The sequence below is a fragment of the Micropterus dolomieu genome, linkage group LG08, assembly GCF_021292245.1.
Source record: "Micropterus dolomieu isolate WLL.071019.BEF.003 ecotype Adirondacks linkage group LG08, ASM2129224v1, whole genome shotgun sequence".
NCBI lineage: Eukaryota > Metazoa > Chordata > Actinopteri > Centrarchiformes > Centrarchidae > Micropterus > Micropterus dolomieu.
The window spans coordinates 31,108,503-31,135,136 of record NC_060157.1 but is presented as its reverse complement, the minus strand read 5'-3'; the positions used below and the strand labels follow the sequence as shown (position 1 = coordinate 31,135,136).

At 41.5% G+C, this 26,634-nt stretch overlaps 1 protein-coding gene across 4 annotated transcripts in view; it reads right to left on the bottom strand.

Annotated features, from left to right (window-relative positions):
* Positions 1-749: 749 nt before the first annotated feature.
* plch2a (phospholipase C, eta 2a) overlaps positions 750-26,634 on the bottom strand; it is a 75,114-nt gene continuing 49,229 nt past the window's right edge. For 2 of the 4 annotated variants that reach the window (XM_046055836.1, XM_046055835.1), the window contains 11 exons: positions 25,003-25,101; positions 24,742-24,842; positions 24,371-24,459; positions 22,111-22,293; positions 21,805-21,912; positions 21,172-21,296; positions 20,106-20,190; positions 17,510-17,656; positions 13,891-13,970; positions 7,154-7,535; positions 750-3,549 (listed from right to left, as the gene is read on the bottom strand). In XM_046055836.1, coding sequence (XP_045911792.1) covers positions 1,901-3,549; positions 7,154-7,535; positions 13,891-13,970; positions 17,510-17,656; positions 20,106-20,190; positions 21,172-21,296; positions 21,805-21,912; positions 22,111-22,293; positions 24,371-24,459; positions 24,742-24,842; positions 25,003-25,101 — 3,048 coding nt within the window. In that variant the 3' untranslated portion in view covers positions 750-1,900. Of the gene's footprint in view, positions 3,550-4,954; positions 4,984-7,153; positions 7,536-13,890; positions 13,971-17,509; positions 17,657-20,105; positions 20,191-21,171; positions 21,297-21,804; positions 21,913-22,110; positions 22,294-24,370; positions 24,460-24,741; positions 24,843-25,002; positions 25,102-26,634 lie in introns of all 4 variants that reach the window. The other 2 variants (XM_046055837.1, XM_046055838.1) reach the window with 2 other exon arrangements.

Sequence of the window (26,634 nt, the reverse complement as noted above, 5' to 3'; positions counted from 1 at the left end):
ACAATTGACAAACGTTTGACTGACAAATCAGTGTCCTGAGAAAGGGTTTAGGGTTTCCAGGAGGAAAGTTTAGGACTACTGCGCTACTTCCAGAGGAAGCTGATACCAACAGATTTCCATTAGCTTCCTTAAAGGTATGCATGAAGCCATTACTGGTGTTATCATTATATCATGTTTCAGTTGGTAGTTTTTTGTCCCAGGGTGTACATGCTGCTCAAATGACTTTCAATTTTGCCAAGAACTCACTCGAAGGAAACTCTGATACTTTAGCATACTCTCGGGGAATGTACAAATGACTACTCCTATGACTGGAGTATGATGACATTTTATTCCATACACCACATTCTAGGGTCTAAGAAAGTGTAAATAAACAGTTTTGTAGCCTAAAGAAAATCTGATCTTGGGTGGCAAGCGACACTGAAAAGCCGTTTTTCTCTCCTTTAACGTCTGGTTGAACTTGTCGTCTCTTGTGCTGCGTCAAGTCTTTGTTCTTGAACATTCTGCCTTCCTGCAGGGGGTCTAGGGGTTTTTTTGCCAGAGAGGTTGAGTGAGGTGATGCCTGGTAAACACAGACTCAAGCAGAGTCAATAATTAGAGCAGCAAGCAGACCCTGCCAAGACCAAGGCCAAAGGCTTTTACATGTCAGTTTGTATAAGGCTCAGTTTAAATGGTTTGTTAACGACTCTTCTTTGTCTCTGAACTAAGTCAGCTGATCAAGAAATGAAATAAATGAGCTGTGAAACTTTCAATAATATGCATTTGCAATTTATTCAGGTAATAACACATTGTTTGAATTAAATATTGTCCCTAAAATTTCACACATAGAACTGGCATGGCAGCGCAAACAATACAGCAGGCCGACAAATAAACGTGCTTCGATACAGATCATTTCCATCTTGTATTAGTACCACAGACCAATGACATCACAGGGTTTCAGACATGATGCTCTTATGACAATCCTATAAAAGATTTTTGGAATATTAACAAATCTTCATATAAAAAGTCTTTGAAAAATAAAGTACAGCCTTAAAATAAACATTGCAATGCATAAAAGGTCATGCGGTCAACTAAAAAGAGCTAAACTTGGTATGGTGTCGACGACACAGGGAATCTCAGTGCTGTGATATGCCACAGATCAGAAAGGTTAGCAAAATATTGGCAGTTCGGTCAAATTACAATGTAAGCACTACATAAGGAACACTAAAAATTAAGACTTTTTGCCCTGCATTGTAAAAATTATTCCTTTCCATTTTTTCAGCAAAGACATGAGACAAGCCTCAAAGTTTAGCATCAAGCTGTACTTTATCTTCAATATGATACCATGCCATCATTTTCAAAATATTGCTAGTGTATGGATGGGCTGATAATAACGCCTTGACATAAAGTATCTCATTTTCAACTCAGTTAAAGTATACCATTACAGTTTCAAGTAAATAAGAATGGATCGTTTAAAATCCTGTCCTCTAGCTGTGATCTATTGCTACTGTATGCTCATGTAAAGTTCCAAAAAATACTCAGGGTAGATCACAGTCAACATAGACAGCCATATAAAAACTCCAGGTATTTTTCACTAAATACATTCTGGCAATTATCTAACATTTGGCGCAAACAGACGACAGAGCTGTAGTAAGAACTCTCTCCAGTAGCTTCCAGACAGAATGAATGAACGCACAGGTTAAAAAATGGCTCTTGCACAACAGATGTAGAACTAATTGTTCATGGATTACTAGTAGTAGAACATAGTTTTCTGTGAAACATGAAATAATCTGTATTTTGATCCAATTTAAGATATCTGAGATATTCTGCAAGATACACAACTTTTAGAAAAAAAAGATTTCTACTGTAGTCCAGACAAGTCTCTAGCTGTGTCTCTCACGCTCAGTTCCAAGTCAGCCAGTTCTTAGAGTTTGAGCATGAAAAAGACTTCACTGTTTTCAGGGTCTGGGGAGGACTGGGAATGTCTAGGGGAGGGTGTTCCTAGGGGGGTGAGCTGACTCAGCAGGTCCAAGCTGGTACAGGGACTCCGTGCCACGCAACATGCCCCTTCAGGGTTACCTCGCTCCTCAATGGGGTTAGCCCTACTTCCACTGCTACCAGTAAGGCTAAAGCTTGCACTTCTGCCCTGGACCAGGCCCTGGAGCCTCTGCCTTTCCTGGGCCTTCTTGGCCCTGTTTGCAATATACCGCACCCTGCTTTGGCTCCTCGAGGATGTCCTTCGCACCAGGTTCTCATCCACCAATTCCTCCTGTGACTCTCCAGGCCTGTCTCCCGGAGCGAAGTCGCTAGCAGTCAGGGGCTCCACATCAGTCAGCTTCCGTAGTTGTTCTGTCAGGTCGCTAGGTGGTCGAGACTTCTGTGGGCTGCCCTTGCGGAGCTGGTCCCGGGATGGCCTAACAATGAAACTGCGGCTGATGCTGCGGTACTTGCTATCAAAGTTGCAGGAAATGTCATCTGATGTCAGATCCCCGAGGCTTTTGGACATGGAAGCTGTATTTGCTGGGGTTCTCGCTGTAACGGACGGCTTGCTGGTGGATGACTGCTTGAGCCCTTCCATGTAGAGCCGACTCCAGGTGTGCCTTCTTTGAGTCAGTCGGCTGGGTGAGTCCACAGAAGTATCCTCGGGCTGCAGGTTGCTGGGCTTAAGCTCATTTTTCTGGCACTCACTTTGCTGAAGATTGGGGTTTGACTTACTCTTGGTGACTCGCAGGGTGTCGTAGGAGACCAATGCAGAGTGGCGGCAATTGACCCAAGGTGGATCGCAGGTGGACAGGCTCGTGAGACTCTTCCTGGCCAGGTTAGGCAGGGACAGGTCAATGACAGTGTCACTGGAAGAGATGCTAGAGGAGGAGGACATGCTGTCTCGGTGGCTGCCTGGCTCCAACTTGCTCCAAAGGCGGTCGTTCATGGTAGCATCCGTGCAGACCTCCGGTACTGCTGACTGGGCCTGCCCACCTGAGGCTACAGCCACCTGAACCTGGCCCTCACTTTTTGTTCTTCTTACTGGTGTGTGTGATGGCAGATTGCTAAAAAGTGCTCTCCTGGCCTGGGTCCTGTGAGCTATAGGGACTCCAAGGGTTCCAGGAGACACTGCTGCAGCAGGAGGCTCTGCTCTGTGGTCCAACTTTAACTCTGCTGCATCAGTTTTCTTTTCTGTCAGTGTTTTTTGGTTTTCCCTCTGGCTTGGTGTGTTCTCCATGAATGAATCAGCGCTTCTGTTGGCCTGGGTGTCTCGAATACACTGTGATGGTACAGTTTTGTCAGCAGGGTCCTGGAGAGGGAGAGAGGTGGTTCTAAAGGGGGTATGAGGTTTCTTAGGGTCTCCGTTCACCCTCATAGGAATGTCCACCACGCCATTAGAAGGAACAGTCAATTGGGAGTCTGCATTTATTGCTGTGGATGGTGAGTGCAGCGGTGTAGATGAGGAGTGGGGAGAAGGCAGGCTCTCTTCTGGGGCGGAGACAGAACGGATGAAATGTGTGCTTCTGGCGTCTTCAGAGTTTTGTGCAAGATATGGAGGAGGGGGAGCTGGTCTGTGCGCTGTGGAACAGTCTGTGGAAACAAAGAAATGCATCAATTTTCAATGTCCTTCATGGTCACTGAAAGCATTTTGGTTGTAAAAGGGATAACTGTATCTGCTTGAAAACTAGGATAATGCACTGATCTGATTCGTTGTTACATATTACCATATTAAGCAGGCATCTGCTACATGTGGCCAATTAACATTAGATTAAATATAGTCTGCTGTGTGGTGAGTTCATTTTGACGTACAAAGCTACTGCTGAAACTAAACTCTTGCTTTCTGCATGTATTTCACATTAGATGCATGTTCATGTGAAGGCAGTGGAGGACCTGCTTCGGTGAAGACGGAAGTTTTTTCCAGGTTGTCGGTTTGAAACATTGCATGAACGAAATATATAATAATACATGTACATTTTAAACAAATCCTGATAAACGAGAATGGCTTAGAAAATGAGTTGGTAAAAATTGGAGTGGTTTAGTGAAAAGATGGTGGATGGTGATGTATGAACATCTCCACTTTAAGTTAAGAAAATATGTAAAAAGGGACAGCCTTGCATTACCTTTGACACTGAAGAATAAATTCTACACAGAAAGGGTTACAGAATTACTATTGATGAAGCTACTGCCAGTGCCCAAAACCCAATCTAATTAAATTATTTTTGTAATGTCAAGAAAGATATTTTTTGCTCCACCATTAAATGATAATTCCCCTTTATTACAACTTAAATCATTTTTTTGTAGCTTTATGTTTTCTTGTTCTGAGAACACGGCATCAACACCACAAGAAACCCAAGCAGTCAGATGAATGTACAGGTTTTAAACCACCACATTTGACAGGTAAAGTAGGTAAGTACCTGAGTGTACCTGAAATGTTGCTAGTAATTCTATGATGCAGCAGAAAAATGTGTGCCTAAAACTAGTCCAGTATGTAAAAGCTAGAACAGGAAGTGGGTCTGTAAACTGAGATGGATGTTTATGACTGGGAAATTTAGGGAATTTACCATTTTGGTTTCTCTACATAAAATCTGTTTGAAACCAGTCAGAAGGTATTTCTTGACCTATCAGACTTTTTTTAGTGATGTCACCGTGTCCACAGATCTCAGCTAATAACACGGGGAGCACAACATTATTATCATTGAATGGAATTATGGTTGAAACTATGAATTAACTTTTAAGAGTCAAAACATTGTGGGCTACAGGTCGTGACACAGTGAAAAGTGACAAACCAACTTGTGAATTATGTTTTGCACTTGCCCACAGTGAGTGTCCCTGTCTGGACCCGCTATACAATGGTGTGAACCAACAACTTTGTCATGGTGCTCTCATTCTTTCCAATGGTGTCATTTTGAGTTAATGCAGTTTCAAGAATATATAGCAGGCGAGACCGAGACTGATGGGTGAAGTGAAGGTAGGGTGCATGCATTCAGTGGTTTACCTGTCTCTCCTCATCCCCTCAATTCTGCACTAGGAACAGAGAAGGCGTGCAAAAGGGATAGAGAGGAAGAAGGAGTTTAGTTTAGCATAACTGGAAAGAAGAGGGACAGTGGAGACAAGGAAGGAGACTACAGGACAGAAAAAGCATCATAACAAGAGAAGTGATCGTAAATCGACGTAAACATCACAGCTTTTGTTTTAAAGTGAAAAGAAAAACAAGCTGTAAAGACAGCAAAGATGTTTATCATATGACCAACTAACAGGCAGAGCGTCTGCCAGCATCATATGACTCAACAGATATCCCCACATATCAGCTGTTATAACGAGGCCAGACAATTTTTAAATTCAACTCCCTAAACATACTTTGTTTTCCCCACAAGATTTGTTCTGATAGTAAAAATACTGATGCCATCTCATGTTGAACTGAGGAAGGCTGAAGGGGTAGAACAGCAGGATGTAGACTCCCCTGAAACATGTCAGGTGAAGGAAGAAGAGGGCGCAGCACAGACGTCAGGGCAGTGAGACCTCCAGTTTTCAGCCAGTTGGTGTAGGTCATGTACTCGAAATACTGCATGTTTCTAAATGGCATTGTAAACTTCTACACTTAGCATCACTACTCTACCAGAATACTAAAAAATTCAGTGCAATGCAGCCCAATAATACATAACTTTATTTTGAGAACACTGATAACTAGCATGACTAGCATAACTAGCATAACTAAGCTAACATAAAAAACTAACAAACACACACAAGCCAAGGACTAGACTTTGTTAATTTGTCATTATTTGGTCCACAGGTTGTGCTGAATTAAACAGCTTGTCCCAAATAGTTTGGAATACTGTTGGACCCCTAGTACAGAGGATGGACATATCACATAAGGGGGTGCTTTGGGTTTTCTGTATTTATGTTGCTTTACAGATGCATCAAAATAACTAGGTTAAGTTCAAACTACTTTTATTCAAGTAGGTTAAAACTTACCACTTCTTTCATCTGTCGTATCAGGTACAGGGTTTTTTTAGCATAGAGAGGCAAAATAGGAATAATTTATAATATTAGAATAGATAAAAGCTACAAAGCTAGAACTAAACTCTAATTGGTAACAATGGAAAGAAATGCGAGGAGTTTTAGATCACAGACACATGGGATGACGAGGTGTGTCTTATGTACAGGTGCACAGCAGAGGGAGGATTATAGGAAAACATTATGTTACAGACATTCGTGGTCTTTGTGGAGTCTAACTGGAAGTGCACAGGACATAAAAGGCCCACTACAGCCACTACACAGGAGCTACCGAGGTATTGCTAATGCTGCCTCAGATACATCTTACCAGCGAAGAACATGGGGGATTTATGGCGCAACTCTTCCATTTTCTGGGCAAACAGGGCATTCATCTCGCGCTGCAGGGTGCCCACAGCCCTCTTGCGGCTGTCGAGGACAGAACGTGGAGGCAGCATAGGAGGCGACTCCAAGCTGCTCAGACTGCCAAAGCTTTCACAGCTGCTACTGTCACTGAGCGAGAGACCTTCCTTTGCAGAACTGTTTGTGAATGGAGCGGGCATTGAACCGCAAACTGCGCCATAGTTGGGGGGAGTTGCCTGCTGCCAACGGAGGTTGGTCCGGCAGTCTGATGTGAGGCTTGGTGCTGGAGTTACAGCGTTGGGGGAGCGTCTTCGGGGAACGCTGCTGGAACGGCTTTTCCTCTGTGATGAGTCAGGCTGAGGTCGGATGTACTGGGCACCCAGTGTTTGCCTGGCTTTGGATCTGAACAAGGGGACAGGTCGGAGGACATCCTGGGGCGAATACTGAAACTGGGCCTCCACACATGACTTTGGGACAAGGGGAGACTGCTGTGACTCTGTCTGGGCAGCGAGGGTCTGGGGCTTGGCTAGGGGCTCTGGCTGAACTTGTCTCTTCGTTGAGGAGGTGCGGTTACTTCTCTCCTGTCTCTCCCCATCTGTGATTTTGGACCTACATTCCTGTCTTTCCTTAACCTGATCCTTCCGTTCCACCTCTGGACTCTCCTTGGAGCTGATCACGCATGTGATGCAGTTGGAAGACATCCCCATCCTGCCCGAGCTGTTAAGTGCGACACGGGCAAAAACCCCTGGCTTTGCGTCCAGCGGGTCATGAAAGCGGAGCCGACTGGGCCGTTTCAGAGGCTCACTCATGGGTCGTCGCTGAGCAAAAAGAGAGCTCTTACCTTTACCCTCCTCAGGGTGAAAAGCCCCATTGGTGTCAGGACGGTCCCAGGGACCCTTGGCTTGGTGGGATTCCAATGAGTCCCCGTGGCGGTGTAGCGGTGTAGTGGACTGGTGAGAGGCGGCAGCAGAGGCCTTGTCCCTATCCTCAGACTCTCGCTCCTCACTAGCGCCCTCTGAGCTGTAGTCTTTGGTGTCGATGGCGATCTCTGGGAAGCCCTTCTTGATTTTGGGCTGGCCTTTGGTGGGTGCGCTGGCAGTGCGGCGCAGGAGGTGGGCACCGAACGGGTGCTTACGGCTGTGCTGTACAGCAGCATGGCTGTCCAGGGAAGACTGCTTTGGGTTTCTGTGAAACAGCCCTTTTATGCCGCTGGCTGCCCGGGCCTGACAAAACACAACAAAAGAGATCATTGTCAAACACACAACAAAAGAAACCAAGTGACAGAGAGGCCATACAAGAACACTGTTTGCAATAATGCAGGTGGTACCAGTCCACACTGCATTATTGCAATAACACATGGGCAGTTTTTGTACAGCGTGCATGCTTAAAAATCTAATTCTATCAATTTCCACATTTATGGAGAGATTTCCGTAGTAACACGTGTGAATGATCCCTCAGTCTTTAACGTGATCATTCAGCTGTAATCCATGCTAGTTGCTTTGAATTCCACTTGGATTCAGAGCCTGTTAGATGTTTTGAACATGTATACAGAAGCTGTAGTCTCACTGGTTAATTATTAGTTAAGCAAACACATGCTTAAAGTTACCTATCAAGTTAAACACAAAGAGCACCGCAGACTCTGCCTCTACAACTAAATACAGTAACTACAATTACTACTGTGTGTAGGAATTTAATATTTCCAATTTGGTGCTCCTTAGAGTGTTCTAGTTGTACACTGTGTTACAACTAGAACGCTGCAGTGATGGGCTAAAAATAAAATAAAGACTATACCAATGTTTGCCTATGTTGGCTTATCATTCTTTATACAAAAGGCTAGCATTAGAGGCTTAAGATGAATATCGCTAAGAATAATTAGTGCATAATCGATGTAAAGAAGCCACTGGAAAATGATCAGCAGTAAGGATGGCCTTGAGAACTGTTCACCTACTCATTTCACTTGATTAATATTCAGATTACACAAAAATGTAGCACTGTTTGAGCGTTTCCTATACTTTTAGGCGCTGCATGGTAATGGTCACAAGTCACACAGACTGGGGCAAAAATGTTGACATTGATGAAGACATTCAGACAATGACATGGATGACTGTATGTCCAAATTAGTTTCACACTCTGGTAAAGGGTACTGGACCACTCCACAGAAATACCAGACCAAATGGAGCTTTAGTGGGACAAGACAACACATTACCTAAAAGCCTTACTTGTTATAAAAGTTTCAAACAATGTGAAATAAGTAGATCCAAATGGTCTGACTGCTGACCGCTGTGGTGAATTACTTACGGAACATCTATCACAACAGGAAAGCAACAGCACAGACAAAAAGACAAGATGATAAAGAAAAAAGTCTTTGGCTGTGAAAAAAAGGGAAATGTAGTCTGAACTGAAAATAGTAATATTAAGCTGCCAGGAGATGAGGGTCAATCTATGTGTTCTGCTGCCTGAGGTGCTTTTGGCCTGCAAAACCTTTCATATTTATAACAGTCCAACATTATGGGAAAAGTACTTGTCTTACCCAGAGGCAGACGAGAAGCTCAATATTACTGTTATACCCCTGCTCATCTAGCACTGAGATAAGTGCAGGCATGTTTCGCCTATCTTAGGTCAAAACTGGAAGCAGGGTGTTCCAACGGCACAAATGAACGTCTTTGACTAAAGGCCAGTTTATACTTCTGCGTTGAGTCTACGCTGTAGCTGACAGAGTAGGCTACGTGCCGTCTTGAAATGTCTAGGAGGAAATGCAATGCTACCAAGCTGACCAAACACAGTTGCAGTCTGTGTCAGTGTTGTGTGGTTACATTTTTGGGGAGGTGTGTATCAGGCTAGGCGGTAGATTTGTCGCAGACGTATAAATTGGTCTTAATGCCCGGCTCTGGCCCAGATTCTGCAGTGTGGGTGACACAGCAAATGGATACTTTCCAAAATGTCAGACTGATCCCTTTAACCCTCACGAGACTGATGTAGGATGTAGAATAGGAGAGACATTTAAAAAGTCAGTCAGTCACCTGACAATTAACAACTGTCAAAGAATGTCTCTGCAGTGTTTTTCCCAGGGAAGAAAAGAAACAGCATCAAAATGATTAAAAAAAGAGATGAAAAGAGAAAACTAATGTCCTCAAAAGACACTGGAACAGAATCCCCCTGCAGTGCAGTATGCTGAAAAAACTCCTGAGTTCTGAGGAAAAAAATGCTCTCAGCAAAGGGAAGTCACCGCAGCCTGGCAGCTTTCCTGACTCACATCTCTTTATTCTCCATCCAGCTCTTTAACTGTGCAGGTTGATGACTTTGGATCTACTTGGGGGGTCAATGAGGAAGCAGGCAGGTCAAGCCTTCATAACTCATGTGAGGCATGAGTTGGCCTTTTTCATGTCTTAAATGCTTGGAGTTTGCTGACAAGAAGGGGGTGTGCAAAGGGGGGATTCCTTATGTGGCAAAGAGGGTGGAGCGTGGGGCTCATGCAAGATGCCGACTGGGTCTCACTACACCTGAGTTTTGAGTGGCAGCTTCAGGGCTCCTAAAAATTTCCTGGCTCTAAATGGAGCGTTTGGAAAAAGAGGGGTCCACTGAAATCACAAACAGACACAGGAAGAGAGCAAAAATCAGAGAGGTGGAGGATGAAAGAGAAACAATGGGTGGGGTGGGGGGTTAGAGAGAAATCCCACCAGAAGCCCACATCAAATGCTGAGAAAGAGGAAGTTCAAAGTAAGGACAATGTAAACAACAGAGCGGTCATTTACAACATGGCTGGAGACAGCTGAGGGCATCCAAACTGAAGGGAAATAAAATCAAGCTCAAAAATTATCATATTTTCTAGTAAAGCTTTGGGCTGCATGAATATAGTGTAGACTGCATGGCCATTAATACGAGGACACCCAGCTCACGTTGGGCCGTAAGCTCTGGCTCACAGTCTGTGTTTCAGTTGCTCCATACCCATAGGAGCCATTATACATGAGGGGGGCATGTCCCCCCCACATTTCAAAATCTGTGTTTTGTCCCCCTCACTTTTTTTTGGCGATTTTGGAGTTGGCTCATACCCAGGCGGTTTGAGTGACTAATCAATCAAAGACTCCGCATCAGACATGATTAAACGGTTGAAACGTGGACAAAAATCATGTAGCCTATAGAAAACATGCGACAACGCAAATGCAGTGCTGAAAAGAAAAAAAAAAACAACAACATAAATTCGCTTGAGGCAGGTGCGGCAAAGTGCCTCAATATTGTGTTTATTTTGTGCTGTTCTTTTTGTACCTGAAGACAGCAGTGGGGACGCCTGCTGCAGGGTGGGTAGTGACATGTTACAAGTAACATAATTTTGCTAAATAAAAAAAGTAATTGGCACTTTTTCACGTTCCTTTTTTAAAACTGTAGCCTACTTTTACTCTTTACTCCAGTATTTTCTGTGGGCCAGTAATTTACTTTTAATTTCGCTACATTTTCCTTTCATACCTTCACCAGTCTGTAATCTGCAATAGACTTTGTTAACCGAATGAGCTGTCAGCCAGGGTGTGTGCGCGCAGTTACGCAGAAGAGTGCCAGGTCTCCTCTGTGGTACAGAGACGGGTGCTTATCACAGATATCAATGAGCTGGGCAGATATAAACATGTAGAAAATCAGGCAAATACCTTTTCAGTTAAAGGCTTTATTGTTCTACTGAAACAACTGAAATCCAGTGAGCGCTCACCATGGGACGGGTGGCCGGCCGGCACCTACTTTCACTTTCCATTAACGGCACATTAAAAGTGTATTTAGTCTCGGCAGAGAAAACGTAAACTTTACACTGTAACATCCAAGTCTGATGATCACTAGAATGATTCGGATAAATTAACAGTATCCTGTGTTGAAAAGAGCATCGCTTTCTTTTGATGAATATTCGCCGTTTTTTTTTTTTTCATAGCCTACTGTTTAATAGCGATGTGTGTCGATAAACAGAATGTCGCCGGTGAAACGAATCTTGGCTTCACTCAGCAGCTACCAGCTGTTATTTATTCAGGAAACAATCATATTGGAGATGCACAGAGAGAGAAAATATGGTGGATAAAACAGTCCTGTTGGGCTTTACGCATGACGTACAGCTTCCTCTGTATGTAGGTTTACCTGCTTCAACAACGAGCTGCTCCGTGTTACTGCCACAATAATTCTTTGCGTTGTAAAGATTATTTAGATACTTTAGGAATGATCAGATTGTTTTGGCTGCCTGTGCTGCTGCAAAGCAAGTGGTTTTCGTTGGCTACATGTCCATAATAAAATTTACAGGCAACAATAGTTAGCTGGGCAGCAAGCTGATATTTTAAAGTGATCTTATAAACACATTCATGGAGATTTAAAAAGGAAAATAATTATTGAACACAAATAGCTAATCAACCAGCAAAGCAAACTGCATTCCCTAGAAATAACCATGTTGCAGCTGTTTCAAACCTGATGAACAGCAGATAAAATTATATTTATACATGAGTAGGTTTGTCATTTTACTTCTTTTCCTTTTTATGGGAGTAATTGTACTTTTTCTTGAGTAAAGATTTTGAGTACTCTACCTGCCACTGGCCAGCAGCACCAGTACTAGCGCTGACAGGGTGAACATGAGACAGACAGCAGAGATGAGGGCAAGTGCAGAACAGAATCAATGCCAGTCCAAAGCAGCAGTTTATGGTAAGATTGATGATGATATGGCTTATTTAGTTATCTACTCAAGGGCTCAGCTGAAGTGATTACTTTGCTTTAGGGGTGTTAGAGGGATGTTTCTAGTTTTGAAAATCTATTTTAAAGGTTAATTTAGTTATGTACTCAACTTGCATAAAATTTTCAAGAATGCAGGAATAAAGGTCTTTAAAGACCCAGAGCCCCCGACAGATGCTTTGTCTGGAGAGTGGGCTGACCAGGGACAACTCCTGGGCCACTTTTTTGCCTCCGTCTGTGACCATCCTCGTACCTTAAAAACATGTGTCAGGAGGTGTGTATGCGTCTCTGCTATGTGTCCATAAACAATTGAAAAGTAGTCAAAATGTTCACACAGAGATGAGCATCCTGTAGTATTTTAAGAGGAAGAGGACAGAGGTCACAGGAGCAGGAGTAGAAAAAACTGAGGAGGACGAGCTTGTAAGCTGAATGGATAGCTAGTAGACATAATATATTCTAAAACTCACATGGTAAAAAGACTTTGTTAGGCCAGTTCTGTGTTCACAAACATTTGTTGCAGGGGGAGTCAGGGCCAAGTGAGACACAGGAAATATCACAGACAGCTCACAAGTGTAACATCAGGATAACTAAATACATTTGTACTGTGGCTAGCTACTGTAACTAGCTGCTGTTCCATGGTTTTAATGGTAGTCGGTTTTGTTCTTGTTATATTATACTCCCTCTCTCTGACCCTCTTCCTCTTCCAGTTTTCATAATATCCCCTCTCCAGTCTATTCTCCATCTTCTGTCACTACAAAGACCCTCTTTTAATAAGTACAATTTCAAAAGTCATTAGAAATGAGCATTTAAGTGCTTTATTTAAAATAAAAATCGGGGGGGGGGCGAACCCCCCTAGCATTTCAGCGTCCCCCCCAGGTTCAAAGTCACTCCTACGCCCCTGAGTTGCTCCCAAAGGTGTTGGATGGGGCAGAGGTCGGGGCTCTGAGCTGGCCAGGAAAAGTGGGAAAATCATCTCTTTATGGTACTGCTTTGTCATGTTAAAACAGGAAACAGACAAAGTGAACAAAGGTGTCCACATACATTTTGCCCTACATGAAACACATAGAGGTACCTGTATTTTCATACAACACTGGTATTGGAACTTTGCCAATTTTAGACTGTACCTCCATTCTGCTTCAGCATTTACTGATACTGGAGCCCAATCGATAAATTGGCCTGGCTGATACTTCAGCCGATTTTAGATTACTGCAGCACAGCATGTTTGAGGTCATTTAGAAACAGTGTTTCCATTACAGTTTGTCCTGCAGAGTAGGGCTAGTCGATATGGACCAAAAAGTCATATCCTGGTACTGTTAGGCAGAACTCCGGGAAAAATATATATTGTATTTTCTGCTAAGTTGGCTGTGGGGGAAAGGTCGGTTTTAGGGGCATTTTTACCATTTGTAGGAACTTATTTAAGTGTCATTCATTGAATCTGTCTTCTTCAGTTCTCTTCACACTGACAGACCTAACGTACCTCTGCTGCAAACACGTCAATGTTCCCCGCTTCTTTCGGTCTTTCACTGGTAACTTTCTCCATCCGTAGTAAGCTACTTTTTAAAGTCGCTGAAAAAACTTGTCTTTGGACATTCCTCCTGCGATTCCGTTTTTACACTGCAAAATGTCCCATTCATCAAAAATGCTTATGTTGTGTGTTTATATTTAAAAACAAACATTTATCAGCCAATATATAATTAGATCTTTTGAACAAAAAAAAAAATTCTGTATCAAAAATGTCGACGGGGCTTTACAGTAATGAACACAGACTCTTATTTTACTACGATTTTACACAGTTATAGTCACACAGAATGGAGAGGAACTTTCAGTTGTAGAGCAAAGGTAACAGAGTTTTTCCAATAATTTTCAGCTGGCCTCCTCAGTAGTACCTACCTTACCAGTGATGTCATTCACAGCCACATGAACAAAGATGGAAGCCTCCTCCATACCTTCCAAGTAAACATGGCGATAACCTGCACACACATCACAGAGACAGCTGCAATATCAGCAAGTTACACACAACAGGGCAGATAGAAATGGCTATAAATAAATACCTATTCTATCAATCAGCAGTAAAAAAAACTTTTTCTTGCCACTGACTCTTACTCAAACTAATCATCAGTACCATCAATCAGATCATTTAAAAATCCAAACTATTTAGGGTGTCCATAACGTAGCACTCGTGGTAAACACCCCCCGTTACGAAACAGTGGCCTGTACTACGAAGGGAGTTCAACCTACTCAAAGTTAACTCTGGGTTTTCAGGCAAACTCAGGGTTGACAAACTCTGACCGCCTAAACTGGAGTCAAACGGTACTATGACGGTGGATAAGATATTGGTAAGTTGAGTTGTTCGGCCGTGTAGACAGAGTTTTTTCGCAATGGCGCATGCTTCGTATTTCTCCAGAGGAATGCACATTGGTACTGTCAGGAAATTATGAATGTAAAGACAAGTTAACGGCCTAATCTAATATCATGGAGGGTGACAAAGCCAGGGAGGCTTGTTGGTAAATTTGTAGCCTAATTATCTTCACAGTGTTCTTATTGTAGTTCAAATCTCTATTAGCTATTTTATGGGCTCTTCTTTTATGTGTAATATGATTAAGATGTAAAGGTACAACTGCACAGAAGGTCCATTGTAATAGAAAAAAACAAACAAAAAAAAAGGAGCCAGCGGAGAGGTGTAGTCCTAATAATCTGAGAGAAAATTTAATTTCCAAGATTAATCTACAAGTAAAAAACTTGAATATTCTCTGACATTAGTCACACATTTATGAGAGAAATACTCCTGATTTTAACCCACAGTCACTAACATGCACCTTAGAGACTTTGCCTTGGATTGGGCGCATTCAGAAGAAAACAGAGTGATTTTTGATTTTTTATGACATTAATTTCGGGGAATTTCAGATTTTTCTTCTTGTAGGCTAAATTTCACACTTTCATAGGATTTTTTTTTTTCTTGGTTATTAACCCCGACCCTGGCTCCCTATTTTTGGACACGTAAAATAGTTTATCTAAATACGTGAAAACACTTAGGAGAATTCAATTATAGACTACAGACGGGCTACATCTAAGAAACTATCCCATTAATTAATTAAGATTCCTCTCTAAAATCACTGAGGCTGCAGGACTCCCGGTCTGAACGTAATGTTGTTGTGTTCACACTAAAAACTAATTCAGGGGACCGGTCACCACCACTTGATTAATTGCATGGCTGCAAGATAAAAATTCTAATTTATTGATTTAGATAAACCTTCTAAGTTGCAAACTTTATTTTTATGAGTTGTGTTTAAATAATAATGTTGGTAATTACATCAACTTAATTTTGCTGGTAATGTTAACACACATTTCATTGTTGATGGGTTTACAACAAAATTCAAGTTCCAGTAACTTAATAAAATTGGCTTGATAACTTAATTTTTCTCCACCTCGACTTCAGGATTTCAAGTTCCCTCACTTACCCACGTCTACACCTGCTTAGACAAATTCAGACAGTAAGACTGTATGTTAGTGGACTTAGTAGACTGAAGAAGCTTGATATAAAGGACATTTTATGGTAAGTAACATTTTGTCAATTTTTATTTAACCATTTTCCAAAACTGTGGATAGTTCTGCGAGAGAGATAAAAGTAGTAGTGGCAGAGTGCTTCTTTTTTGCCTTGTCTTGGTCAGTACAGGGCATTTTCTGATGGCATTTATTACAAAACAAAAGAGTTGTTGTCTGGAGAAGATCTTAGCATTGCTATCATTCTGTATCATTCTCAGAAGCAATGTTCAAATTCATCATCACTAACACAGTAACCTATGTAAACATACATTTGCTTTACAAGGACGCGAGGAGTTTGAGGCCAGCCTAGAAAGCCAAGTGATGAAATTTGGCATGTGACCGGTCCACCCCCAGCAACTTTGTTACTGTATTTTTTATTTATTTATTTATTTTTTTTAAATGTAAAGGTTTTACAAAATATTTAATGAGTGGAGTTAATATTTTACTGATTTTTTTATTTAAAAAAAAGCTTAAATCCTGCGTTCATGATTATGGTAATTAATTAAATATTACATAAAAATGACTTTAATAAGAAAATCTAGTTGGAGCAACTAAATTGAATGAGTATTCAACTTAAACACTTGTCTTTAAGCTATCAACAATTAAGTAAGAAATTGTCTTTGATTGTAGAGGAAAAGCTAATTCCCTTAACTCATTATACTGTAGTTTGTTCAATATAATTTCAACTGTTGCGTTCATTTTTTTTGCAGAACTTCATTGCAATCGCAGTGGAACAAGTCAGGATGAAATCTAAACATTTTTGTGTGTATTAATATCCTACTTCTCATCATTAACACTAAGTACAGATGTGGAGTGTAGTCCCCGTGCAGGGAAACCTTGAGTTAACCATGAACAGAACCTGCTCGGAGCAGTTTAGAGATGCAGCGTAAATTGCCATGGCAACAGACCCTGGACAACACCTATCCACCTTTCGTAGTATGGGTTAACCGGGAAGTTACACCCGACGTCACGAATTTACCCGGATAAGCCAGTTACCCCGCTTCGTAGTACAGGCCAGTGGTCACGAGATAACAGGTCGGGTTTAATTGAACATAACCTGTCCGGTGATCCTTAGAATTGGCTCAGAATATCTATAGTGTGTTGTACAATCAAGATACAGCATGTTAATGAGCTTCAGATGTAGGTGTATTTCTGAACTTTTCTGAACAGAGCTAAGCTAGTTGTTTTCGCCTGTTCCCAGTTTATATGCTAAGCTAGGCTAAGCACATCCTTACTCCACCTCTGTACTTGTAACGCCATCTTCTCTCTGAAAGAATGCAAATGAGCATATTTTCCAAAACCTTGTACTATTCCATTTAAAACTCTGCTTAAACCTGCAGTGGAGCTTTTGTCTCCCCCTTCTGACAGAGAAATTACACAACACGTGATTATTACGTATTGGCTCTGCCATTCCGAGCTGCTGCCGTTGCTACGATCGCTCTACCCTTTAGTTTTGGCAAACAAACGCGGGAACGTCGCCACAGACACCAGATTTAAAAACTCTGGTAAACTGCAAATATAGAGAGATTTACCTGGTGGTGAGAGGTTTAATCACACTGTATGAACTCGTTTGGCGAGGGCTTGAATGTAACGAACATTCATTTCTATGTAAAAGTCCCACACTCACACAGCTTTACGTCATTAATCATACCATGGTGCACCAAACAGTACTGGTCTCAGAATCATTCCAAAAGAGTTTCTGCTTTTCAACAAGCTGCAGCGCTGATCACATTTCAAAAACACATTTGGATCAAGCTGCATCATAAAGAAAGGCAAGAGTGCTAACAAACCTTCATCTTTCCCTCTTATTTATATTATCTATGGAAACGATATCACCGGAACATGAGAAACAAAATCCAAAAATAAGGCTTTTAGAGGTCGCCATAGAAACACGATCTGGGGAAGACACGGGTGAGGTGGAGGGGGGGCAGCTCCATCTAAAAGCAGGTGCTTCACCATGGCTTACCTGGCATCATGCTGTTGAAGGCGATGGTGCGCTGGCCGATGAAGTCCTGGCCGATGGGGTCATGATCCCACACGAGGAAACGCACCAGGGCCAGCTCCGGCATCTGGACTGTGAACACCAGAGTCTCCTCCCACATTGGGTTGAACCCTAAAGGACCGTCCCGAGAGAGGTCACAGGCAGGGGTGGAGGAGGTGAGGGAGGCGAGGGAGGACAGAGGAAGACGGTAAAAAAAATAAATAAATTAAGAGAAAGGGCGGAAAGAGTGTGACAATGAGAAGAGAAGTTAGGCAGATAGAGAAGAGAGACAGTGATGGAGACGGAAGATAGATTGGATGACCAAGAGAGAGTCAGAGAGCGAGCTCAGCACTCATCAATTATTCAGGGGGGTGTGTGTGTTTGAAGACTGAGAGGTGCTGCCTGTGCACATCTCTTCATGCTGACCTCATCAGTTATAGATCAGGACTCATACAGACCACTCAAACACACACATCAGCACATATATTAATCACATGTCAAAGACAAACCACAAAAAAACCACAGTTCTTCTCATGCAAACAACGGGACGTCATGTGTGGCTCAGTTCACAGAAAGCCCTGAGGAGCAGTCTGCGGTCAGGGACAGCGATTATCCACAGCAAACTGGTGGTTGAAGCCCAGTCACAGCAGAGAGTGGCTCGTTGAAATCCATCCGTGTGTCCTTGCAAAACAGCACCTTCTTGTTGATGCAGGAACTACTTGCAGGGCTAGCTCACAAACTACTGTAGCTCACTGCTAATATGCTAACCAGCCGGGAACACAGCAGCTCTCAGCTAGCTGGCTTGATAACTTTCAGTCGACTACTGTCTCATAACTGACTGCAAACTAAGCCTCTTCTGTTGAGCAGAGCAAGGTCATACAAGAGTGGATGATGCAACACAGCTATTTCTGGCTGCTTCCCTGGCCTTGTTACCTCAAAAGGTTAGCGCTGTTGAGACAGTTTGTTATATATTAACCACCACCAGCAGTAGAGTAGTCCATTGCTCGCTGTGAAGTAAATTGATAATGCTCTGAAAATCCAACAGGCTGAAAAGCAATGTTTCTCTTTTCATTTGGCAAGGATCTATACGAGGGTATGTACAGTATATACATATGACTACAAGCAAGAGGAGGGCAGCTTATGGTATCAGCTGCTGATCGGAGAAACAGGTTTATATCCCTTTAAATCCCCCTGTCTTTACTGGAACACCTGCTCTTGTCAGTCACAGTCAGCACAGCTGGACACATTTTAACCTCTGGCCTCAGTCAAATTCATTTTAGCCACTTGAAAATAGTCCAGGTCCATAAATACAGTGGTGCGAAAAAGTGATTGCCCCCTTCCTGATTTCTTAATTTTTTTTGCATGTTTGTCACACAAGTAAACACAAAATGCAGTTTTTAAATTAAGGTTTTTATTATTAAGGGGGGAAAAATCCAAACCTACATGGCCCTGTGTGAAAAAGTGAAACTTTTTTAAGGTCATGCCACAACATCTCGATAGGATTCAGGTCAGGACTTTGACCAGGGACACACCACCACAGAGTATTTTCCCAAAAGTCTAGGGGATCATCAAGATGTTTTCTGGCAAAACTGAGAAGAGCCTTTATGTGCTTTTTCCTCAGCAGTGGTTTTTCGTCTTGGAACTCTGCCATGCAGGCCATTTTGGCCCAGTCTCTTTCTTATGGTGGAACCATGGTTTTTTGTGACCTCTTGGATGAGTTGTCGCTGCGCTCTTGGGGTAATTTTGGAAGGCCAGCCACTCCTGGGAAGGTTCACCACTATTCCATGTCATTTGTGGATAATGGCTCTCACCGTGGTTTGCTGGAGTCCCAAAGCTTTAGAAATGGCTTTATAACCTTTTCCAGACTGATAAATTTAAATTACTTATTTCTTATTTGTTCCTGAATTTCATGATGTCTAGCCTTTTAGGATCTTTTGGTCTATTTCACTTTGCCAGGCAGGTCCTATTTAAGTGATTTCTTGATTGAGAACAGGTGTGGCAGTAATCAGGCCTGGGTGTGGCTAGAGAAATTGAACTCAGCTTTCCAAAGATGTGATAAACCACAGTTGATTTATGCCATGTAGGTTTGATTTTTTTCCCCCCCTTAATAATAAAAACCTTAATTTAAAAACTGCACATGTTAAATTTACTTGTGTTAACTTTGTCCAATATTTAAATTTTTTTGATGATCTGAAACATTTCAGTGTGACAAAAATGAAAAAAACTAAGAAATCAAGAAGGGGGCAAACACTGTATCACACCACTGTAGCTTTACTTTAGGAAGATAATTTAATCACATTGACTGGGTTACAGCCAAGATCAAACTCTGTTATGAGAAACCTGGATTAGATGTGTCGTGCAGAAATATGCTGGTGTGACGGAAGCAGCCTTCAAGCGCACAAGACTTCAGTGAAATCTAGATTAAAGCAGACTTGCCAGTAAAATCTGACAAATCTAATACACACCACAAATTAATCCAATGATTTATTTTCTCTTCTCAATCAATACAGCGTATTTTTATAGTGAGAGGCAGATGAAGTTAATGAAGACAACCTGAATAGTTCACTCTCCTTCAACTCACCATTATCATCGACAACTCTTGTCTGCTCCTTGCAGCAGTCCACAGGCAGGCCAATGATCTCCACCTCCACGAAGGGATCGATGATCTGACACAAAGACGTTACGCAGCATTAAGGTACTGCTTCATGCTAAACACTGATGTTCCACGACCTTTCAATTATTACAATCATTACTTCTTGGTTTGGCAGTTTTTTTTAAATAGTGGAAGAATCTGATTTACACCACAATTTAGCGGAAGACACATAAAAGCCTAAAATGTGGATTTCCAGGATTTATTTTTTTTTTACAAATGGAAAGTGCTTTTTTTAGTATGTTAATGTAGGAAAAAGAACATAAGACGAACTCAAGGTGACTGGTTAGATATACATAGGACACAGAGTACCACCTCAAGCTCAGATCTGTTGAGGGAATTCACTTGGAAAAACATTTTAAGATTCTTTACAAAGCAAAAAACCTGAACATGGTAAATGCGGAAGAATGTGTGGTAAGAGGTCTGCTGGTCATTTCCCAATATCTCTTCTTACTGGGTAGTTTATTAATCATTCACCCTGGGCTTGACTTAAATTTTAGTGTTATGTATTTGGGAAACTTGCCCACTGGGGTAAAGTAGTAAAAAAGCAACAACCAGGAACTGGCTGAATAACCACCAATCCACACATGGATAGAAATAGGACTCCTGGAGACACGCCACTGAAAAATGTGAAAATAATGGAAGACCAGGAAATCTTACTTGAATATTAATAGATTTATATTTTCCTGGAGAGCTTTGTTCCATTTCTTTCTGTACTAAGGCTGACAGACTAGACTCTTGAATGAGTAAAGGACCTCACCCTCCTTAAAAATACATTGGCTTTGTCTAAGCTAAAGCAAAGATCAGATCAGAACCTATGACTTCGAAAGACAATCATGGGCATAAAGGACCCTCTTTACAATTTCTTTCTTCCTTCCTTTCTTATACAACATCAAGTTAAAAAAGCCTGATTTATTACACATACTGTATATATTTTATTGTTTGATTAATTGCCCTTTAAAAAGACAGTGCAGTTGTACATGTGGGTGTGTCCTACCTCTCCTCTGTCTCCAAGCATGGAGTCTTTGGGTTTAGGCAGCTGCTGTCCGCTGATGATCTTCAGCACCAGCTGTTTCTTCATCTGACCCGGCAGGGGGTCCTCCAGGTTGGGGTTAAAGGCACCTGCAATGAGAAGAAAGGAAGTACACTGCTAATCTGTGATCCATCACTTTTTAAATTAAACTGAATGATAACAATTTCCATTGCCAATATTGTAATTATTTTTGAAAGGCAACCAATAATACAAGTCTTCCAATGTTTGTGTCAAATTTGTAGAAAGGCCAGCATAAACTCTTTACAAAAAAGATCAATAAAATACATTTTGACCACTGTTTCATGTTTCAGCTGAGAACTGACAACCATCACAAGCACAGGATAACTATCTGCTGGCTACATGGTTCAATCAATCAATAATATAACATAAATAATGATTAATAAAACAGTGACATTGATAATGTTATCCTCCCCATATATTAGCACACTACTGTACTTTCTCACACAGGAATACTAAACCTACTGGATGTCATGTCTGCCAGAAACTGAAAATATTCCAGAGGTCTTTGTTAAACGTAAAATTAATAACTTCCAACTAAAATGATGAGTATTAATCATTTTGTGATTATGTGCTGACCTTCACACATGCAGGCAGGCTTGAGGATGTAGCCGCAGTTGCCGTTACTGTAGAATTTGGCTCTGTTGAGCTGGAGGACTCGGCCCTCTGACTGGTAGTTCAATGCAACTGAAATCAAAGCAGTTCACTTCATTAATGTCAGCAGGCTGGAGTTTACTTCTATGTGCCAACAGCTACTGTGGGGAGAGCAAAAGGGTTAGTAACGCTGCATCTGATCAACAGAAAATGACCTACGTCTTGTCAAATTAGCAGAATTACTAAAAGCATTGGCAGCAGCGTGGATTAGTTAACAGGTTAAGGTCATACCAAGCTGACAGCCGGCGCTCCAGAAGGGTTGTGGGTTGAAGTTGGAGGAGTCCACGCGGTAAGAGGAAGGGTAGATGCGGGACAGCTGCCGCTGGTTGAAGTGGATGAAGGCCGCAGCTTTCTGCTGCATCACCTGGTGGGCTTTGGTCTCACTGAGCGACGACACCTGCCAGCTGCAGCTGGCTGCCAGCAACAACACAAAGGCGACTTTGTTATATTGATCAGGCTTATAAACTTCCATTAGCGAGTAACGGTTCAAAGCTAAAATGGAAACAGCATTCGAAGAGTCTGACCGAACATTAGGTAATAATGCCAAAACATCAATATTTTAATGTATGCAGACGACGCAGTAAGCTTTACACATGCCAAAACTGATCAGCTTCACAATCTCTTACATCTGCACTGACCTGTGTACAGGAATGGCTCACAAAATCATGTTGATTGAATCCTAAAAAAAAAAAAAACTGTGTATGATGTTTTCTAAGAGGCCGATTGAAAAGGACACACTCAAATGTATTCATGAAAAAAGAAGAACTAGAGATTGTAAACGAATTCAAATACCTTGGCATTTTACTGTATCCCACACTGTCCTTTAAAAATCATATCAAAAGACTTTCAAAAACTGTTAAATTAGACCATCACTCTCATGCAATGCAGCCAGAATGTTTCTTCATTCCATGATCCTTTTGCATATTGAATACGGCTTTACAAACTGGTCACTTATAAATGCCACCACACTCAAACCAATAGTCACTTTTCAAACGAGCTTTAAAAATCTTCGATAGAAAGCCATTTTCTTTTCATCACTGCTTAATCCTGCAGAAAAAAACTTGCTGAGCTTTGAAAATTATATATATATAAAAAATCCTTCATGGACTTGCCCCACCCCCACTAAGTAAGTACATTAAATTGAAAACAACGGGAGGTGGCAGAAATGTAACCAGGGCCTCCACGAGAGGTGATTGTATGGTGCCTTACAGACGTACAACATTTGGACAATTTGTATTGTCAATTAAGGGGTCAGAGATCTGGAATAAGTTACCGGCTGCCGTGAGGGAATGTCCGACTTACCCCAGTTTTAAGAACCAACTCAAACAATGGCTCAAGACACATCAAATGTGTGACCACTAATGGACTTTGTTGTATTGTATGGGTTTGTTTACTGTTGTATTGTTTATGTATGTGTGAGTTGACCATACCAGATCTAGCACTTTACTGCACTAAATAGCACTTTAACATAATTAAAATGTACTCCATTTCATAGATTAGCACTTTACTGTGTATGTGTGTTTGCTGCACTAGATGCAGCACTCTCCTGCACTAAATAGCTCTTTAACATAATTAAATTGAACATTATTTCATAGAATGGCACTTTACTGGATAAACAGCACCTTAAATTACATAACCCTGTCTGCTAAACTGTGGTGTCTTTTATAATATGATGTTGAAAATTGTGGCGTCTCTTAAATTGTGTTGTATCGTATCCAATTTCAATGTTTAGCTGTGTTACCTTGTACTGTGATGACCTGACGGGGGACTACAGATGTAAAATAGCCTTTGGGCTTGCTCTGGCATATTTACATTGCTGAAAAGCTAAGATGTCCATTAATATGCATTGTCCCTTTTAAATAAATAAAACAAATTTTTATTTTTTTTTTAATAAAAAAAAAAAAAAAAAAAAGGTGCTAACCTTCAAAACCTGATGTATAATATTTTATCAGTATTAAAGGGCTTATAATCAAAGAACCAACCTCAACATCAAACCATTTTATTACACATGATATTACACTTTCTCTTTAATGCAGTTAGTTCTATTATGCATCAGGTTAGCAAGGGCTATTTGTTTGAGTGAGTGAAGAGAACAATTGTACAGGCACATGTCAAAACTTTGAATATCGTGGAAAAGTTAATTTTCTTCCATTTTTTTAATTCAAAATGTGAAACTTTTCTATATTCTAGATTTATTTTACATAAAGTGAAATATTTCAAGCCTTTTGTGTTTTAATATTGATTATAGCATACAGGAAATTAACACTTCAGTATCTCAATATATATTTTAATTTGAATAAATTTAATAAATAATTTATAATACAGAAAAGTCGACCTGAGAAGAGCTCTAATCAGCTGATTAACTCAAAACAGCTGCAAAGGTTTCCTGAGCCTTTAATCTCAGTCTGGATCTGCTGCTCACAGTGAACTTTTCCACTGTATTCGAAGTTTTTTTGAGATGCACCTGTACAGAGTGAACAGATCTGCTCACCTTGTGCCTCGATGTCATAGAGACCCACAGATCGCGTGTATTTGACCAGATCAGACAGAGCTCTCGATAACTTCATGGTCTTCTTCTTTCTGTGATGGTATACACGCACACACAGAGTAGTGCGACAGTGCTTTTATATTCACACACAACTTCATGACAGAATTTAAGCCAAAGTTTATGTTACAGATCAACTAAACAGAAATTTGTTTTTGCTGGTTTTTAATCCTGAAATGTAGCTGTGAACGTCAATTTATATCCAAGCTAATGACATCTTACTTTCCTTTGTTAGTATCAGGTCTATAGATGGCGGCAATAAACGGATGTGTCGGTGTACAATACTGTACAAGAGGTGTTAGGTGTGTGTAGCATACTTGTTGTGGTGCAAGGGGGCACGGGAGGCACTACTTGTACTCTCTTGGTCTGTGTCTGTGTCCTCCAGGCTCGACGTCTTCTTCAGCTTTGATGTCTTTTTCTGCAATAGAAAGAATTATTAACAAGTGAGGGACTAAAGAATACTGGTGGGGTCTCTCGTTATGTCTTTCTGTTCTCATCACAGAAAATGGAAGATTGGTCAGATGTACAGATTGACTTTAAACACAGAGCAAAGCAAAGAGAGAAATAAAAATGCCAACCTTGCGTTTAGAGAAGCTTCCCATGAAGGAGCGGCCGGTTCGCTTGTTGCTGCTGGGATTAGCCTCGTCTGCAGTGTCCGTCCCATCTTCACTCTTACCCTGACAGCAGAGGGAAAAATTAGCATGTTCACCTACCCAATCACGCAGACATCTTATATTTGTGCCACATTTCAGTCAGTTATTGGATTGAACTGTTATTTTATTTTCGGGGTTTGTTTGGGATGCTTTAAACAATTAAATTCTTACTGCTTATTCTTAAAGAAACAACTGTAGCCGTTTTCTTTGACCTCCAATAAGATTCCAGTTTATTTGCTTCACCACTCAACGTTAATAAAAGATAAATAAAAAGACAATTTCAGACAATAAGCTGAGGCAATAGAAAAAAAACAATAATAAATATGCAGGGCTCCTAAAGTTGTGGAAAGATGCAGAAAGAAGCTGTAGGACTCTAACTGCATAGATTCTATTTTAATGTGAAAGACTTACACTCACCTAAAGGATTATTAGGAACACCATACTAATACTGTGTTTGACCCCCTTTCGCCTTCAGAACTGCCTTAATTCCACGTGGCATTGATTCAACAAGGTGGTGAAAGCATTCTTTAGAAATGTTGGCCCATATTGATAGGATAGCATCTTGCAGAGATTTGTCGGATGCACATCCAGGGCACGAAGCTCCCGTTCCACCACATCCCAAAGATGCTCTATTGGGTTGAGATCTGGTGACTGTGGGGGCCATTTTAGTACAGCGAACTCATTGTCATGTTCAAGAAACCAATTTGAAATGATTCGAGCTTTGTGACATGGTGCATTATTCTGCTGGAAGTAGCCATCAGAGGATGGGTACATGGTGGCCATAAAGGGATGGACATGGTCAGAAACAATGCTCAGGTAGGCCGTGGCATTTAAACCATGCCCAATTGGCACTAAGGGGCCTAAAGTGTGCCAAGAAAACATCCCCCACACCACCACCACCAGCCTGCACCATGGTAACAAGGCATGATGGATCCATGTTCTCATTCTGTTTACGCCAAATTCTGACTCTACCATCTGAATGTCTCAACAGAAATCGAGACTCATCAGACCAGGCAACATTTCCAGTCTTCAACTGTCCAATTTTGGTGAGCTCTTGCAAATTGTAGCCTCTTTTTCCTATTTGTAGTGGAGATGAGTGGTACCCGGTTGGGTCTTCTGCTGTTGTAGCCCATCCGCCTCAAGGTTGTGCGTGTTGTGGCTTCACAAATGCTTTGCTGCATATCTCGGTTGTAACGAGTGGTTATTTCAGTCAAAGTTGCTCTTCTATCAGCTTGAATCGGTCGGCCCATTCTCCTCTGACCTCTAGCATCAACAAGGCATTTTCGCCCACAGGACTGCCGCATACTGGATGTTTTTCCCTTTTCACACCATTCTTTGTAAACCCTAGAAATGGTTGTGCGTGAAAATCCCAGTAACTGAGCAGATTGTGAAATACTCAGACCGGCCCGTCTGGCACCAACAACCATGCCACGCTCAAAATTGCTTAAATCACCTTTCTTTCCCATTCTGACATTCAGTTTGGAGTTCAGGAGATTGTCTTGACCAGGACCACACCCCTAAATGTATTGAAGCAACTGCCATGTGATTGGTTGATTA